At 35.4% G+C, this 17,687-nt stretch overlaps 1 protein-coding gene across 2 annotated transcripts in view; it reads right to left on the reverse strand.

Annotated features, from left to right (window-relative positions):
• Positions 1–4,664: 4,664 nt before the first annotated feature.
• LOC107686498 (keratin, type I cytoskeletal 18-like) overlaps positions 4,665–17,687 on the reverse strand; it is a 17,205-nt gene continuing 4,182 nt past the window's right edge. The window contains exons 1-9 of one of the 2 annotated variants that reach the window (XM_016483534.1): positions 16,424–16,500; positions 14,221–14,618; positions 12,770–12,852; positions 12,534–12,690; positions 10,913–11,077; positions 9,519–9,644; positions 7,458–7,675; positions 7,248–7,276; positions 4,665–5,161 (exon numbers count right to left, since the gene is read on the reverse strand). In XM_016483534.1, the coding sequence (XP_016339020.1) occupies positions 5,046–5,161; positions 7,248–7,276; positions 7,458–7,675; positions 9,519–9,644; positions 10,913–11,077; positions 12,534–12,690; positions 12,770–12,852; positions 14,221–14,613 (1,287 nt within the window). In that variant the 5' untranslated portion in view covers positions 14,614–14,618; positions 16,424–16,500 and the 3' untranslated portion in view covers positions 4,665–5,045. Of the gene's footprint in view, positions 5,162–7,247; positions 7,277–7,457; positions 7,676–9,518; positions 9,645–10,912; positions 11,078–12,533; positions 12,691–12,769; positions 12,853–14,220; positions 14,619–16,423; positions 16,501–17,687 lie in introns of those variants that run through there. The other variant, XM_016483533.1, reaches the window with a different exon arrangement.

The raw sequence follows: 17,687 nt of genomic DNA on the forward strand, positions 1-17,687 counted from the left end.
CTCACGGTACATGGACATGCTTGTATTTTTCACGCATATTAATTATGCTTGCTTCACTGGTTAGTGTGCGTCATTTAGCTGTGAACTTTCAGATGAAGTTTTTAATCAGCTAGCTAAATGTCTCTCTCACTCTTGCATATCATTTTAAAAAAGAGTCATGTTGCATTTTGGCAGAAGTTCATACAAGCGCATTATCTTCTACTCCACAAGTGGACTTAAGAATAATTAGTGGTGTTTAGCATCATTAATACTATTGTTCAGGTCAGACTTCACTGGTGAGTCAGTCCATAGCAATAGAAACAGCGTTTTAGGCACCTTTTTTCAAGGGTTTCTTTCCCTTTCGTTTATGGCAAGCCACCCTTTGGTTCTAACTTCTGCCTGAATAATTCATCTTACAGCTAACTATTTGCGTGCAACTTATAATGGCGTTTGATTGTTAAGGACATATCTTCACAACATTTAAATTTCCTTTTTTTTATGTGTGTATGAAAGCTCTGCATTCTGTGTTGTTTATGTGATAAAGTATTGTAACCTTGAGTAATCCTGCTGTAACGTAAGACAAATTTCAGACTCAGTCTGACAATAAAGTGTATCGTATCGTATCGTATCGTATGTCCTGAACATCCAACATCCGATTGGTGACAATGACACCTCCAGGTGAAAGTGCATAAAAACATGGAGCAAAATATTTACAAGTTTTGAATAGACGTCAGGGTTGCAGAAACAAATGTTTCCAGACCTGCAATAGATTGATTTGTGTACCATTTTGGTTGTACAGGTTGTGGAGTCACCAAAAGTTTTTTTGTTTTTTTTTTGGAAAGAAATTAATATTTGTATTCACCAGGGATGCATTAAATGTATTCTATTTCAAACGAAAGCTGCTCTTTTAGACTTTTATCCATCAGAGAATACTGGAATAAAAATGTATCGCTTTTTAAAATTGATGGCAATGACAGAAAAGTTAAAATAATAGTGAGTCTGTTCATAGTCTTCTTAAAAATCACCAAGAGAAGTGCTGTGACCAAAAACATGTACTCAGCCCTCAGTGCGTGTCATTGATGTGCTTGGCCCCATAATTGCTGCTTCCAGCTGTATTATTAGACCTGCATACCTATTTACTGTTTTGTGCTTAACATTTTTGCACTTGCACTATTTTAAGTTTTCATCAAAATGTGTGCAATCCAGTTGTGCACTAAAGACCTCAGTGAACTAAACCAGAAAGAATCCCGTCTCTTTCCTGCACAGAGATCGAGACTTCAGCTTTGAGCCAGCAGTGCTCATCAATAATTACACAGACACCAACATACAGAATGCAGGTGCTATAGCTTTAGCATAGCAATACATCAGTCCAAGCTAGACAGCTTTGAGAGACAACACAAAAAATAATCCCAGCATTAGAAAACTGACAGGCTGTGTGAAGATATAGCAAAAGGAGGAGTTTGACAGATGTGTAAGTAAAGCTTTTGAGGCATCATGCATGTCAGTTTGTATGCTTTAGGTCGAGGGTGTGTCAGGGGAGGTACATTCACCTTATTCCTACAGTACAAATCCCCTGTTAAAGAATCGTGTTTCCATGAAAGATTGGACTTTCTTCATAAGAAACAAGAAAGCCTTTTTGTCATGATTGCACTGATCATTTTTGACCCTGATTAGTATCCACAGAGACTCCTTTCACTGTGAGGAATACCAAATTACATGGAGTTAGGACAGTGGTTAGTGAAATGCTCTCAGCCATCATTGTGGGACATTATTTTTTCCCACACTTTGCCACAGCTGTGCTGTTGTCTAATGTTCCTGGTCCCGTTTCCGAGGATTTTAGAGTGTTATTTTGGCCCCGTTATGGAATTGGACCAAAGTGTGAAGCAGATAAATAGTAAAGTTAATCGAATGTGTTCTTTAGGAAGTTCTTGGTCATCTGAAGCAAGTAGCCAACGGGCCCAAATCATCAAAAAACAAAATAACAACAACCAAAACTACATTTTTACATTGAAAAAAAATCTGAGTGGTGTTTGCTCATGCTAAACTTGCTCTGGTTGGTTGCTAAGTGGTTGCTTACTGGCGGGAAGTTTTTTGTATTAAATTTTATAATTTTATTTTATTTTATAAAACAAACAAACAAACAAAAACTGAGGAAAAGTTTGAGAAATATGTTTCTGCAGGCATCGCTAGTAAAATAGTAAATATTTAAAGTAAAAGAAAGTAAATATTTTAAATAGAAAAATAAATAATAACTTTTATATTATAATTTATAGATTATTTATTTTTAGTATTTATTTATATATAAAGATTATATCTTATGTAAAGAAATATAATATAAAGAAAAGATAAAAATATATTTTTACATTTATTTTTAATATATTTTTTTGAACGGTAAGATTTCTAATGATTTTTAAAGAAGTTTCTTCTGCTCACCAAGCCTGCATTTATTTGATCCAAAACACAGCAAAGCAGTAATATTGTGAAATATTTTTACAATTTAAAATAATTGCTTTCTATTTGAACATATTTTCAAATGTAATTCATTCCTGTGATTTCAAAGCTGAATTTTCAGTTATTTTAAATAGTAAAATATTTCAAAATGTTACTGTTTTTGCTGTATTTTGGATTAAATAAATGCAGGCTTGCAGGTGAGCAGAAGAGACTTCTTTAAAAACATTTAAAAATTTTGACTGGTAGTATATATATATATATATATATATATATATATGTCAGCCCTGTGTTCCTGTGTCTTGTGTTTTGCTCCCCATTACCCAGCTTCTCCCTTGTTTATTATGTTCATTGATTTCAGGTGTTCCTTGTTTAGTTCCCGGTATTTAAGCCCTGTGTTTTCCTGTGTTCTTCGTCCAGTGTTAAATGTCTATTCCCCTGTGCTACGTGTGTGTTCCTGCCCGTGCAAATCTTTATTTGGATAATAAGATTGTTCCTTGTGTTAATCTCCGTTGTCTCCGCACTCCTTGTTCCTACACAGTAGGCAGACCGACACACACACACACACACACACACAAACAAACTAAATAAAAATGAAATAAAATGTAAAAAATTATCATTCCTCTATAACAAATTGGCATGTAACAGAGCACTCCAGTCCAGACTTCTAAAGGAATCCAGGACATTTTCTCAGGGCTTAGTGAACATCCTCTAGTTCTCCACTGACAGATCGGTGCAGGGATGAGATCAGATTGCTGAAGTGCCAAACCGCTCACCAAATCCTCACCAGCCTATCCAGTGCTGCGTTCACCGGCCAATAGATCAAATCATCTGAATGAGTCTATTTAGGTGAAGCTGAGGACAATCACGATGGTGTCACCAATCAGATCCCTTTAACCATAATCCTCAAATAGTGCCATGTGAAAGAATTAGATTATTACTTACAGAACAACAGTAAATGTCAAGTCCAGTAATACAGTAACCTTTAATAAATGGAAAGCTTTGTTGTCCTGATGTGAACCAACTACTTGATTTACATGTTTTACATTCAAATCATGTAATACAAAAGTGACTTTGGTTTGCAAAGTGAAATTACTAGAAACACGCAGGTGTTGTTACAGTACATTAGGGTATTTTCAGTACTTGTCTCAATACTCCTGATTATTTCTGTTGTTTATATTTATTGTATTATTTATCTTGTTCGCCATCAGGCTACTATACCTGCTATACAAATCCATACTTTTTATATTTGTTGCACAGAAGACAGACATGTTTAAATATCAAATGATCAAAGAGGACTTGATTGAGACATTGCACACTTAAAGCTGCCCAGATAAAAATGTCATTGCTCATAGGTTGCTCTTTCATAGCTCAGGAATCTCAAGTTTCTTTTGCATAATGTTATCTCCTATCTTTGTGCTGCAATTCGTTAACAAAAATTACATTTGCCGACTAGCAAATGTAATATTTAAACAAATAATTTATTTACAAATGCTTAATTTGCTAAGCATATGATTTAATTAATGCCAAAGTAATTCATTTTGATTTGGCTTTTACCAAACTGTACTGTTCCAAATTTCTGAAACACATTTTAATTTCACAAAATTAACATATTTATTTATTTATGCATGTATTTATTTTTTATTGATTTATTCTGTTTTTATTTGTTATTTATATATTGTTTATTTATTATTAATTTCTGAAATTAAATTAATTAAAATAATTAACAATTATATTTGTATTAAATAATTAACTTTTATTTATGCATGCATGCATTTATTTTTTATTTTATTTATTTATTTTATTTAGATTGATTTTTTCATTCATTCATTCACTGAACAGGAGAAACATCTTCTGAAAAAACCTTGACCTATTTTGACAGACGTGATGTAAAACAAATAAAAAACATGTTAATTAAAAGTGATAAAAATTAAATCAAATAATGAGCTCTTGTTGTATAAGCTGATAAAAACATAATGAACAATTCGCCTTAAGATAATTTCTGTTTAAGACTAATAACTCAGAAACTTTAAATATTAAGTAAACTAATATTAATATAGAGTTTCTGCAAAGAACTACATATTGAAAATGGATGCAAATAAATATAGTATGTTTATTTAAAAAAAAATACTATTATCTTGTGTGCATATATGTGAATAAAGATACCTGTAGTATATTTTGGATTTAAAAAAAAATCCAAGATTGAAAGTCATAAATGGTCACAAAAAAATGCCATTTGCATGTAATATTTTTATTACAGAGAAAGAGTGAAAGAAACAACAGATAAGCAAACACTCATGTAAATAAATTCCTCCTCACACTACACTATTTAGAAATAAATATTGCACGCAGAAAGAAAGAATAAAGGGTTTTGGTCTGATAAGTCCCTAAAAGCAATAACAGGAGCACTTGTTTCTTCTTCAGTTTCAGCTCTAAATCTGATGGCGTTCCTAGTCATTTCAGCTCTTCTGTTGCTTGAGAAAGGAAAGACGATCTCTTTGAAAGACTGGGAATGAAACAGAAATCAGGGGCCCTGTGGGGGCCCAAGGTAATGTGGCTCCTAAATGGACAATAGAAGCTTTTATACAGAGAATCACACAGACAGTCTTGTTCTTGTTTTACTTCTTTGTCTCCTCAATCTGTTCAACCTCGCTGGATTCGTCCACCACTTTGCCATTGATCATGGTTTGCGTTACCACCTTCACTATCTTACGGGTACGAACGTCAGGCTCCTCTGCGGAGAGAAAGACAGAGAGAGAGCGATGTGAGCGATATGACAGTGGACTGTAGGCTCTGTTTGGCCGTGGTTAATGTGTGCAGCTCAGGTGAGAGGACAAGCGCTCTCCCAGAACATTCCAGAGCACAGACGGATATCTGATCGATGGCTACCCAACAGTTCAGCCAGCTGCAAATATACTTTAGCATCAGCTCGCTATCATACTGTAAATGTGTCTTTCTACAGAACGGGGGACATCTGTGTCCCTGAAATGTGTAAAAAATGACTTGAACAAAAGATTATGCAATCTTTTAGTTATTATAGGCATTTTTCTAACTTTATTGCCACTTTAATTTATTGAATTTTTAGTGCTGTCAAATCGATTAATCACGATTAATCGCATCCAAAATAAAAGTTTGTGTTTACATAATATATTTATTTATATATATATATATATATATATATATATATAAATGCATGTATGTGTTTATATTCATATATACATAGAAATATACACAGTACGCATATATTATGTAAACACAAACTTTAATTTTGGATGCGATTAATCGTGATTAATCGATTTGACAGCACTCTTTTTTTTTTTGCTTTATTAGCAAATATGCACCTTTGATGAAAACAAATACACTACTTCAAAAGTTTAGAGTAAGATTTGATTTTTTAAAGAAGTTAATACTTTTATTCAACAAGGATGCATTAAATTGATCAACAATTACAGTAAAAAGATTTCTATTTAAAATAAATGCCCTTTTTTACTTTCTATTCATCAATGAATCACAGTTTCCACAAAAATATGAAGCAGCACAACTGTTTAATAATAAATGTTTCTTGAGCATTAAATCAGCATATTAGAATGATTTCTGAAGGATCATGTGACACTGAAGACTGGAGTAATGATGCTGAAAATTCAGTTTTGCATCACAGGAATAAATTACATTTTAAAATATATTCAAATAGAAAACAGTTAATTTTATTTGCAATAATATTTCACAATATTACTGTTTTTACTGTATTTTTTATCAAATAAAGGCAGCCTTGATGAACATAGGAGACATTAAAAACATTAAAAAATCTTCCTGACCTCAAACTTTTGAAAAGTAGTGTAGATGTAAATAAAAGTTGGTATTTTTACTCAAATTTTTCTATATGTTTTTTTATGTATTATTAAAAAGAGCTGAGGTTGTGTGCCCAGGTTATGCATCAACCATTTTGCCATAATTTGTTCTCCTTTTAAAGTGACATGTTATTCCATAAATCAAAAATCCTTTTGATGTGAGTCAGTAGAGTATTTTTAGTATCTAAAAATGTCACCCGTTACCATGATTCTCTATAGTAAACAACTAACAAGTGAAGGTTTAATTGTGACCCTGGTCCACCCTGGACCACAAAACCAGTCTTAAGTCGCTGGGCAATATTTGTAGCAATAGCCAAAAATACATTGTATGGGTCAAAATTATGGATTCTTCTTTTATGCCAAAAACCATTAGGAGATTTAGTAAAGATCATGTTCCATGAAGATATTTTGTAAATTTCCTACTGTAAATATATCAAAAGCTTAATTTTTGATTAGTAATATGCATCGCTAAGAATTAATTTGAACAACTTTAAAGGCGATTTTCTCGATATTTTGATTTTTTTGCACCCTCAGATTCCAGATTTTCAAACAGTTGTATCTCGGCCAAATATTGTCCTATCCTAACAAACCATACATCAATGGAAAGCTTATTTATTCAGCGTTAATGATATAAATAATTATATACATTTCAAAAACTTGACCCTTATGACTGGTTTTGTGCTCCAGGTTCACAATTATAGAAATTTCCCCATTGAATTTTTCTTTCCAAAAGCACTTTGCAGTTTCATAGCTAAACCATAAAGCTGTCAACCTTGTTACATTATTTATCAATTTTGCAGGAATGGTGGAGATTTTATCCAAACAATAAAATTCATTTATGCAATATTTTTTAGTTATGCAAATTTTTCTGCAATGTTTGTTGACTATAACTTGTCAGATCAGTTTGTGCATATTTGTTCTAGTGTTTTCTTCATGTGTCATGTGACATGTTTTGTATGAGTGAGCACTCACTCTTAGGTGGTGGAGGAGTCTCTTTAACCCTGCGAAATAAAATAAAAAAAGAAACCTGATGTAATTATCAAAACAATCATTAAGCTGCTAAAATCTCTGACACCAATATCAGTGTCACAAGAAACAACAACAAAGAGACTGGAAGGACATTACGGTGAGTGAATAGTGACAATTTTTATTTAGTAAACTGCAAGAATCTCTTGCACTCACGTTTCCTCCCCCTCCAGCAGCCTCCTGTAGGTTGCGATCTCCATCTCCAGGTTCTGCTTGATGCGCAGGAGCTGCTCGTAGTCCGTCTTGTTGCGCTGCATGTCCAGACGCAGCTGCGACAGGTTTTCCTCCAGCTGGGCCAGGGTAGTCTGCAGTCGCTCCATCTCCAGGGTGTACTTCTGCCCCGTCTCACCCAGGTTACCCTCCAGAGCCACCACCTGTGAGAGGGGTTAAAAAAAAATGAAAATTCTGTCATTAATTACTTACTCTCATGTCGTTCCAAACCTGTAAGGCCTTCGTTCATCTTCGGAACACAGATTAAGATATTTTTGATGAAATCCCAGAGCTCTCTGACCCTGCATAGACTGCAACACAACTGCCACGTTCACGGACATTGTTAAAATAGTCCATGTGACATCAGTGGTTCAACCGTAATGTTATGAAGACACGAGAATACTTTCTGTGCATTAAGAAAACAAAAATAAGGACTTTATTCAACAACGTGAGTTGTACGAGAGTACCACAACACTTACATGTCACATAGACTATTTTAACAATGTCTTTACTACGATTCTGGGCTTTGAACGTGTCAGTTGTGTTGCTGTGTATGCAGGGTCAGAAAGCTCTCAGATTTCATCAAAAATATCTTCATTTGTGTTCCGAAGATGAATGCAGGTCTTGCGGGTTTGAAACAACATGAGGGTGAGTCATTAATGACAGCCATAGCTTGGTTAGTGCACATATTAATACGTGAAGCAGTGGTGCTCAAATGGGAGATGCACAATAATTCACAATCATTTCCTGTCCTCCCTCTATTATCAATAAAACTATCAAAAGCCTGAAGATAAAATTAAAATTTAAATAACAATAGTATATTTAAAATGTAAATTTAAAAAAAAAATTCCATTTGGTCACACAGATTTTTTTTTTGCATGGTTTCAGAATGAATTGTTGCGTGATGTAAAGTGTTACATGTAAATGTGGGTCTGTCTGTGTGTCTTTAGTGAATAATTACCATGTAAATGAAGCTATTCCATCAGTACATAAGTCGATCCTATTTATTTTACATGTAATCATGTTTAAACTGCCAACCACCAGTTAGTGATACACTCTTAAAAATAAAGGTGCTTCACGATGCCATAGAAGAACCTTTTTGTCTAAATGGTTCCATAAAGAACCTTTAACATCTGAAGAACCTTTCTGTTTCACAAAAGGTTCTTTGTGGCGAAAGAAGATTCTTCAGATTACAAAAACGCAAGAAAGAAATGGTTCTTTAAAGAACCTTTGACTGAATGGTTCTTTGTGGAACCAAAAATGGTTCTTCTATGGCATCGCTTGAAGAACCTTTTGAAGCACCTTTATTTTTAAGAGTGTAAGGTGAACTGTCAGGACAATGAGGCTTTTTTGGCTACTGCTCACGTGCTAATGAGGTGCAAACCCTTTATACAAACACTCACAGACCACATTGTATTGGAAAGAGCAGTGTGAATATTCTCCATCCTTTTGTGTTCCACTGAGGAAAGGTGAGATTAAAAGGTGCCTTAATGCATCTACTTGCACCCTCAAAATAATTGTACCAGCAGAGAAACTACTACCATTTAAACAACTCCCATTTGAGCATCTTACGTCTTGGCTTATTTACACGAGTGTGACCTGTTTATAGTAACTACATCTGAGATGCTGGGAGTGATCTTGGACTGGCATGAGATTCAAAGGTCATGAAAACAAGCGAACCTGTTTCTAAGTGAGTGTTCTGATGGAAAAGTTCGTCTTTGGAGATCTACTACATGTGTATTACTTGTAGTAGGGTTTCTACTGACCCCTTTGTTACTCCATAATCCAACAACAAACTGTGTCTGTGCTTCTTGCCGCTCACATTTGACTTGTGAAGGTATGCGATGGAGCATTTATGGCCTGGCTTATTCAAAAAACCTCGACATAAAGGGCAGGGTTTTACTTTCCATTGCTGAGCGGTAACTGTATCTGCATTGGCCACGGCTCAAGAGGTTCACTCAGGGAACAGAAATGGTCCGTAAAAGGGTCCTCCTGCCTGGTTCTGACCTGTTTGTGAAGGCTCTCCAGTTCCACTTCCAGTGTCTGCAGAAAGCGCTGTCGCTCGGTCAGTTCACTCTGAGCCCCTCTCAGGGCTTCGTTACTCTCTCGCACCTGCGTCTGCACCGTCTCCAGCTAAACACACACACACACATACAGTGGATGGGTTACAAAAATGCTCTGCATGCAAGACCACCATGCAACAGAAGAAAGTAATACATCCTGCTAAAGGTCTGATGAATTGCAACACAAAGTCTTATATGATGATGTATCAGTCGCAATAACATGGAGCATTGATATTTATCATGGCTCTATGTCCAAAAGTATACCTGGAGTGCCATGCATATGACTTGGTTTTATATGCAAAAAATACCAAGGTATGGTTTCCATGTGCACGTCATGTCCAAAAAAATTACCTTAGAGTAACATATAGAGTAAAAGTAACATACCATGGTTTAGCTTACAAAAAATACTATAGTATCAGTATGTCAGTATATTATTATTATTTAAAAAAAACATGATGATTCCACATTATTTTTGAAGTACCATATGTAAATACCATGGTTTCACTTACCAAAAATACCATCGTTCTACCATAGTGTCGAGCTTACAAAAAGATATTTATATGTTCAAAACATGATAGTAAAGTGAAAAAACAAAACTTGGTAATACCACATTATTATGAAGTACCTTGAAATAGCATGATGTAGCTTGCAGATTGTGGTTCCATTTTATTTTTTTTAAAGCATGGTAATACCATTTTATTTTTGAAGTACTTTATTTAAATACCTTGTCCAAAAAGTAGCTTAGAGTAACATATGGTTTATGCTTTCAACGTGGTTTAACTTACATAAATACCCTGGCATCAGTATGGTTCATAAACCATGATAATATTTTGTGATCTAATATTAAGAAAAAACATGATGATATTTTGAAGTATGTAAATACCATGGTTTCACTTACCAAAAATACCACAGTACTACCATAGTTCCATGACATGGTATTTATGCATCGTATTAAAGCATGGTATTCATATGTTCAAAAAAACATGATAGTAAAGTAGACACACATATATAAAAAAAAACATGGTAATACCACAGTATTTTTGAAATGCCTTATTTAATTTTTAGGGGTTTACTTTCCAAAACCATTGTGGTACCATGTCCAAAAACATGTTTTGAAATACTTAGTTTGGAGCAACATGTAAATACTATGCTTTAGTGTACAAAAATATCATGGCATTACATATTATCATTTAACAAGGTGTTGTTAAATGGTAATAATACATAGTAATTGGGTTTTACCAAGGTGTTTTTGTCAGTGAAATGTGATCTGAGTCTAGGAAACTCTTAATGGGAGCTAGCAGCCACTGGTTCTGACCCTGATCCTCTGGGAACACCAACCTTTTTACGGTACCAGCTCTCAGCTTCCTCCTTGTTCTTCTGGACAATGCCTTCATACTGAGACCTGAGGTCAGAGAGAACCGTCCCCAGCTCTGGCCCGTGGGCCGCATCCACCTCCACACTGACTTCCTCTTGAGCAACCCGGACCCTCAGGCTGTCTATTTCCTGTGGGAAAAGTAATGAGAAAAGGATGTTGTACGACTAAACAAATTGTCTGGTAACTTTCTGTGGAACTAACAAAAACGGTTAGTCTTTGACTAATGAGATATTTAACATGTTTGGATAGGTTAAATGTGCGTGTATTTCATGTGTTGAACATTGGGGTGTGGTTTGTGTGGTGATTTGAGACTGCGGAGTGAATGCTGGGAATTTGATACCACATGGTAGCACAAGGTCGGTGGAAGTTACTTCATTATTAAGTTCTTCTCAATTAATATTTAATAGTGTTGGTCTCATGTTGCTCACAAGGGAAGCATACATGTGCCTCGCACAAAAACAGACAAACACGCCAGATATATTTTGAATATTCGACAACCATGACACCACACCCTTCTTTCCAAATATACCCAGAGTCTATGCGTGAGAAAGCATGAGAATAGTTCTGTACTTCCTGAGTATTTTTTTCTTACATGTTGATTTGTGGTTCATCAATGCACCAGTGACAAGTAAGGCTTAGAACATAGTCTATGCAAGCACAACAAACACATGCTATTTCCGAACACAGTTCACAATAAAACATAAGTATCCATTGCATTCTCAGTACTGCCCTCATTGGCCATTGCATTATTCTTTTTCATGTCAACTATTGTCATTGCAAAGCTACAGTTTAAAAAGAAGCATGCTGAGCAAGGTAGATCAAGTTATTACACTAACTAAATACCTTATTCTGGTTCAATGGCACAGACGTTTAATAGTAACTCAATCATCTTCTTATGAACTAGGACTTGTTAGTTTCAAATTAACACAAGGATTGAAGTACATGTACACCTTCTTTGCATTTGGAATTTGTTGGCCATGCATCTTTGCTTAGTTGTGTAAAGCAAGTTTCTGGCCTAAAAATGACAATCGGCACTTGACTCGGTGCCAGGAGGTTAGCTGTGAGGCACATCTTAAATTTCATGAGACAAAAGAACCGCATGGATAGAGTTACAAATGACTCCAAGCATGGACAGTAGAGGTCACCACTTGAGACTCTTCAAGGGTTTGACAAACCTGTCACAGAGATAAAAAAAATAAAGATTCCAAAAGGGGGTTTTCGCACATTTGAGGAACAATTTTTGGTTCCTCAAAGAACCTTCTTAGAAGAACCTTTTTTTGCACTATAAAGAACCTTTTGTGAAATGGAAGGATTCCATGGATGTTAAAGGTTCTTCTAACTACAATGGAACTATAATGGAAGAGATTATACTATCAGTTCCTCCAATAACGTATGCACAAAAGGGGGATTACATCAACAGAAGGTTGAAAGGACTAAAAACCACTGAACTTTGGACTGGTACACGTCCTACTCTTCATGTACAATTACATGGTACTTTTTAACCAGTTTGCAGACTGAGGGAATGCAGAAATGAGGAGCAACAGGTGCAGCATTCATCATTTCGTTTCCAGGTGGAGATCTTACCTCCTCATGATTCTTCTTCAGGAAGTAAAGTTCCTCTTTCAGGCTGTCCAGGTCACCACGGAGTGTGGCGATGATCTGGTCATGGTCTGACTTGGCTTTCTTCAGGGCCACACAGTCCCGCTCCACCGACTGACACATCGCACTCTCCGTCTCCCATCTGCAAGCATACATCAAATCAATGCCTCCTAAAGTTCCTCAGCAGATGTTTTGAGAGGTGCAGGAAGTCATACACTCACTTGATTCTGAAATCATCTGCAGCCAGCTTGGCATTATCGATCTCAAGCATGATCCGAGCGTTCTCCAGGGTCTTCTTCCTTACCTGTAAGGTACAGAACATGAAGATGAAGGTGCACATAATACCTTCATCCCAAACACACTGAATTAAATAATCATAGTGGGAGATGGCACAACCACAGGAGTGTTCATTTTTGCTCCTGGAAGACTACCTTCATTCAGATTTTGTCTCCAACCCTACACTGTAAAAAATTATTGTGATTTTAACAGTAAAACACTGTAAAATGCTACAGTAAAAACCTGTTAATTGGTTATCAGTAAGTTTCTATACTATATATGGTGAATAACTGTAATTACATTTAATGTAATTTTACAGTAAAATACTGTTAAAATTATGGTTTTTGGAAGTGAAAAAGAAAAAGTCATTGTATAATTTACAGTGAAAAACCATAAATTGACACTACCAGAATTCCCTGCATGACACTTCATACTTTGTTTTTTCGTTGAAATAACTGTGTTTCTTAGTTTTTTCTTATCAGTTGTGTACATTAGGGTTTTATCTTACATCTAATGTTGTTAAAGTAATGTTTATTGCATTATTTCAGTATCATGTGTGTTACCATGATGGTGTTTAGTATTTGTGTGAATGACACTGTGCACCTTCTATATATATATATATATATTAGTATTTCCCTTCTCAGCTTGTGGAAGAGCTGTTTGTGATGAGCTTTGATTCTTCGTGTGACTTTCTCATCACCACCTGTTTTTGGTAGTTATCAGTATTACAATGGTTCAAAACAGATATTAGTACTTCAATATGCTGGTTTATTAACATTACATCAGTTAATGAAATACGGTTTTTATTGTGAATTTAAGTTAGGTCTGTAAAACCTAAAGTGTTGCTACCATATTTTTAATGGTGAATTTCTGGCAACCACAGCTGCCGGTATTTTACCGTAAATGTCACAGATTTTTTTTTTACAGTGTAATTAAACACACCTGAACCAGCCAATTAAGGACTTTAGGATCGCTCAAAACTTTCGGGCATGTGAGTTGAAGCAAGTAAAAGCAAAACTCTGCAGGAAGGTGCTCCTCCAGGATTGGACACCCTCATCATAGATGGTACTTATGGAGCAACCTGGGATTATGTTGCTTTTCTGAAAGGACACAGTTGTGATGGAAACTTAACTCATCACTTCATGGTGTTTGAACCTAGTACCATTGGGTAACCAGCTGAGATTTTCGACCCCTTTTACAAAGCTATTTATTCAGATTTAGGTACTTTCCTTCTTTGTTAAAAGGTAACTGTTTAGTCTGACAGTAGGTAATTATTTAACTAGTGTGTCTGGTATGGCTAATGATCAGACTTTCAGAGCATGTGTATACCTACACACATGCTAACAATCTTTGTTTTCATTAAGTTCAAAAGACCTCAAGGGCTTTGTCCACATACTTCCTGTTCCAGAGCATGGGCTTGGGCCATCATGGAATCAATATCATGCCCTTTCGGCACACGCTCCAGCATCAGTTGTTTGATCCTCAGCTCCAGGTCAGCGTTGGACTTCTCCAGAGTGCGGACCTTGTCTAGGTAGCTGGCGAGTCGGCTGTTGAGGCTTTGCATGGCCTCTTTCTCATTGGTGCTGTTGCCATGAAGGCCGTTGAGGGACAGGTTGCTCAGGCCGTTCAGATCTGACATGCTCATGGAGGCAGAGCGAGACAGAGGCTTGGCGGCAGCGAATGAGACTGCGGCTTTGGATCGGGCACGTCCGCTGTCCCTCAGAGACAAGCTGGAGAAAGAGGGCAGTCGGCCCATAGAGAAACTCCGTACTGACAGACTGGACGACATGACCTCTGTGGGCAGAAGGAGATGTATTTCAGTATGCACTCAACATTTTTGATGAATAACTATAACTAAAAGTTAAATAGTTGCCTTGTTTTAAAAATATCATCAGAGGTTATAGCCTACATGTAAGAAATGGATTGTGCAACAGTGTTACAGGTATACACCAAGTTATCCAACACTAATGTAATGTGCTTTTAGAATAAGAATAAACTCAAACCACCCATTATTGCCACATTTTGAGAAACATTTGCAGAAAAATACTAGTAACAACAATGTGCAAAGAAAATCATATGTGACCCTGGAGCACAAAACCAGTCTTAAGTAGCACAGACATATTTGTAGCAATAGCCAACAATACATTGTATGGGTCAAAATTATGGATTTTTCTTTTATGCCAAAAATCATTTGGAGATTAAGTAAAGATCATGTTCCATGAAGATATTTTGTAAATTTCTTACCGTAAATATATCGAAACGTAATTTTTGATTAGTAATATGCATTACTAAGAACTTAATTTGGTCAACTTTAAAGGTGATTTTCTCAATATTTCGATTTTTTTGCACCCTAAGATTCCAGATTTTCAAATAGTTGTATCTCAGCCAAATATTGTCCTAACAAACAATACATCAATGGAAAGCTTATTTATTCAGAATATTGACCCTTATGACTGGTTTTGTGGTCCAGGGTCACATATTTGGTGTAGAAGAACATCACACATCTCCACCTAACCTCAAGATATCCAGCTTAAAATGTTCTCTATACAAATTGACTTTTTAAAAGAAGCCTTTTAAGCCAAGAATTTTCCATTGCTCCCCCATGCTGGATTTTACAGCTAGAAGTAAACGTCCAAACTCTGTAATAAATTACTTCTCAACTCTGGGCTGCTTAAGAGAGTTGGTTCACACCTTCCTAATCCATTTATCTCCTGCCATAAAGTGATAACCATCTGACAGCCTGCTACTGTTAAAGAGCTCTGGGCTGAAAGAGCTCTTTATGCTGATCTGGGACCAGAATCCCAACTCTGACAGGGGTGAATGTCAGGACTCAGGAGTGAATCTCACAAAGAAATGTCCAGATATATTTAATTAAAAAATCAAGCCTATTTTAAGGATTGTTAATATTGTGCATATATATAAAATGTAAGAAAAATGTCACACACACATATAAACACACATATACATATATATATATATATATAGATGTGTGTGTGTGTGTGTACTCAGGAAACAAGTCTTAGCTAGCAATGGACAGTTGTTTTAAATGACAAATGACTTTAGTAGAAATGCTTGTACAGTCAATTATAATTTCATGGTTTCTGCACAATGAAGTATTAAGAGCATCAAACAATGCACAAAAGTTGAATGATAAAGATCACATGATATGTAAATGGACACTGCATTGTTGCTTTGTGTTGGCAGATCAAACAATTAACCTTCTTCTGATGCGAGGCTTGCTGTCTTGGAGACGAGCTATGCCTCTTGTGTTGTCAAATACAATTGGAGTTACTCCAAACAAGACAATACGATTCATTTGTGGACGTTCAACATCTTTAAAACCGGTCTTTATCGGTCATTACAAAACACCTGAATAAAATTAAAAGGAAACTTTTTCTCAAAACAGCCAAGAGTTTAGAATTACAGTGTTCCTTCATTATGATCCCTGCACTTTAAATCTATATAACTGAATATAAATGTTCCAAATCTAATGTGTATCACAACATATATAATTCCATTTGGTTTTACCATTTGACAAGAGGCTGGTTTATATGTGCTTAGGCTACTGCATAAGAAAAGAAGTTAAAGAAGTCTCATACCTGTGGTCTTGGTAGTGAAGGACGGCTTCTGTGCTGTCTGATGTGAGGAGCGTTAAGCTGTGGTCAGTACCTAACGGTGCCCTAATATAGAGCTCAGGACAGGGGGCGGGACTTATACTACACCTGAACACCTGTGGGAGGAGCCCACCTGACTCTCTCAAACTCAAGCTGTTCACACTAGTGTAACTCAAGACACCAGAGATCATTGCATGTAATATTCAACAGGTTTCTGCTGTAACATGAACAAAGATAATGAAAAAACAAAGCCTGCTCTATGTGCCTGCAGGATAATATCTATGAGCCAGAACAGTGTTTACTATACTGTCTTTATCTTCCACGATTCTCTCTCAACTAGATCTGAAGCATAGCCTATCTTTCCAGTATTTTAGTTGCAAACTGTGCTCTACTGAACAAAAATGATGGTGACCTCGCCTAATTTAAGGGGCTATGTTCACAGAGAGATGGAAAGTGTTTGTCAGTCTTAAAGGGACAGTTCACCCAAAAATTTAAATTCTGTAATTATTTGCATACTCTTTTGTCGTTCCAGACCTGTTTGAGTTTCTTTCTTCTGTGGAACACAAATGAAAGGTATTTTGAAGAATGATGGTAACTGAGAATTGGGTATGTAAAGCTTCAAAATAATAATAAAGCACTATAAAGTGACATAAAAGTGTTCCATACGTCTTTTGCACTATATTCCATGTCGTCAAAGTTTTTTTTTTGTTGTTGTTGTAAGGAACAGACCAAAATGTAAGCTCTTTTACACTGAAAATCTTGACATTTATAAATATAGACATTTATAAAAATTAGCTTTTATTTTTATATTTTCAATTTCAATTTCCATTTTAACTTTAGTTTAATTTTTAGTAACCTTGTTGTGTGCTTTTGTCATTTTTTTATATTTATTTTTATTATTAATTACTTTATTCCTGTTTTAGATTCAGTCATTTTAGTAATTCAGCCTTAACTTACTTTATTTCAGTTAGCTGACAAGCCAACATTTATCATATTCATTTAAGTTTTTTTAATTTATATAATTATTTTATTTTGTTTTATTTTATTTAATTTTTACCTCAGCTTTATTTTAAATAATGAAAACAAACAGTCTCAGTTACCATTGACTTCCACTGCACTGTAAAAAATTAAATGAAAAAAAAAAAAAGTTTCGTATTGTAATGACAAAAATACTATTTCAGTATTTGTATTTCAAAATGCACTGTTACTTGCCTTTTTTTGAGGGGGGGGGGGGGGAAATAAATTGTGA

The sequence above is a fragment of the Sinocyclocheilus anshuiensis genome, unplaced genomic scaffold (genome assembly GCF_001515605.1).
Source record: "Sinocyclocheilus anshuiensis isolate Anshui unplaced genomic scaffold, SAMN03320099.WGS_v1.1 scaffold838, whole genome shotgun sequence".
In the NCBI taxonomy this organism is placed as follows: Eukaryota; Metazoa; Chordata; class Actinopteri; order Cypriniformes; family Cyprinidae; genus Sinocyclocheilus; species Sinocyclocheilus anshuiensis.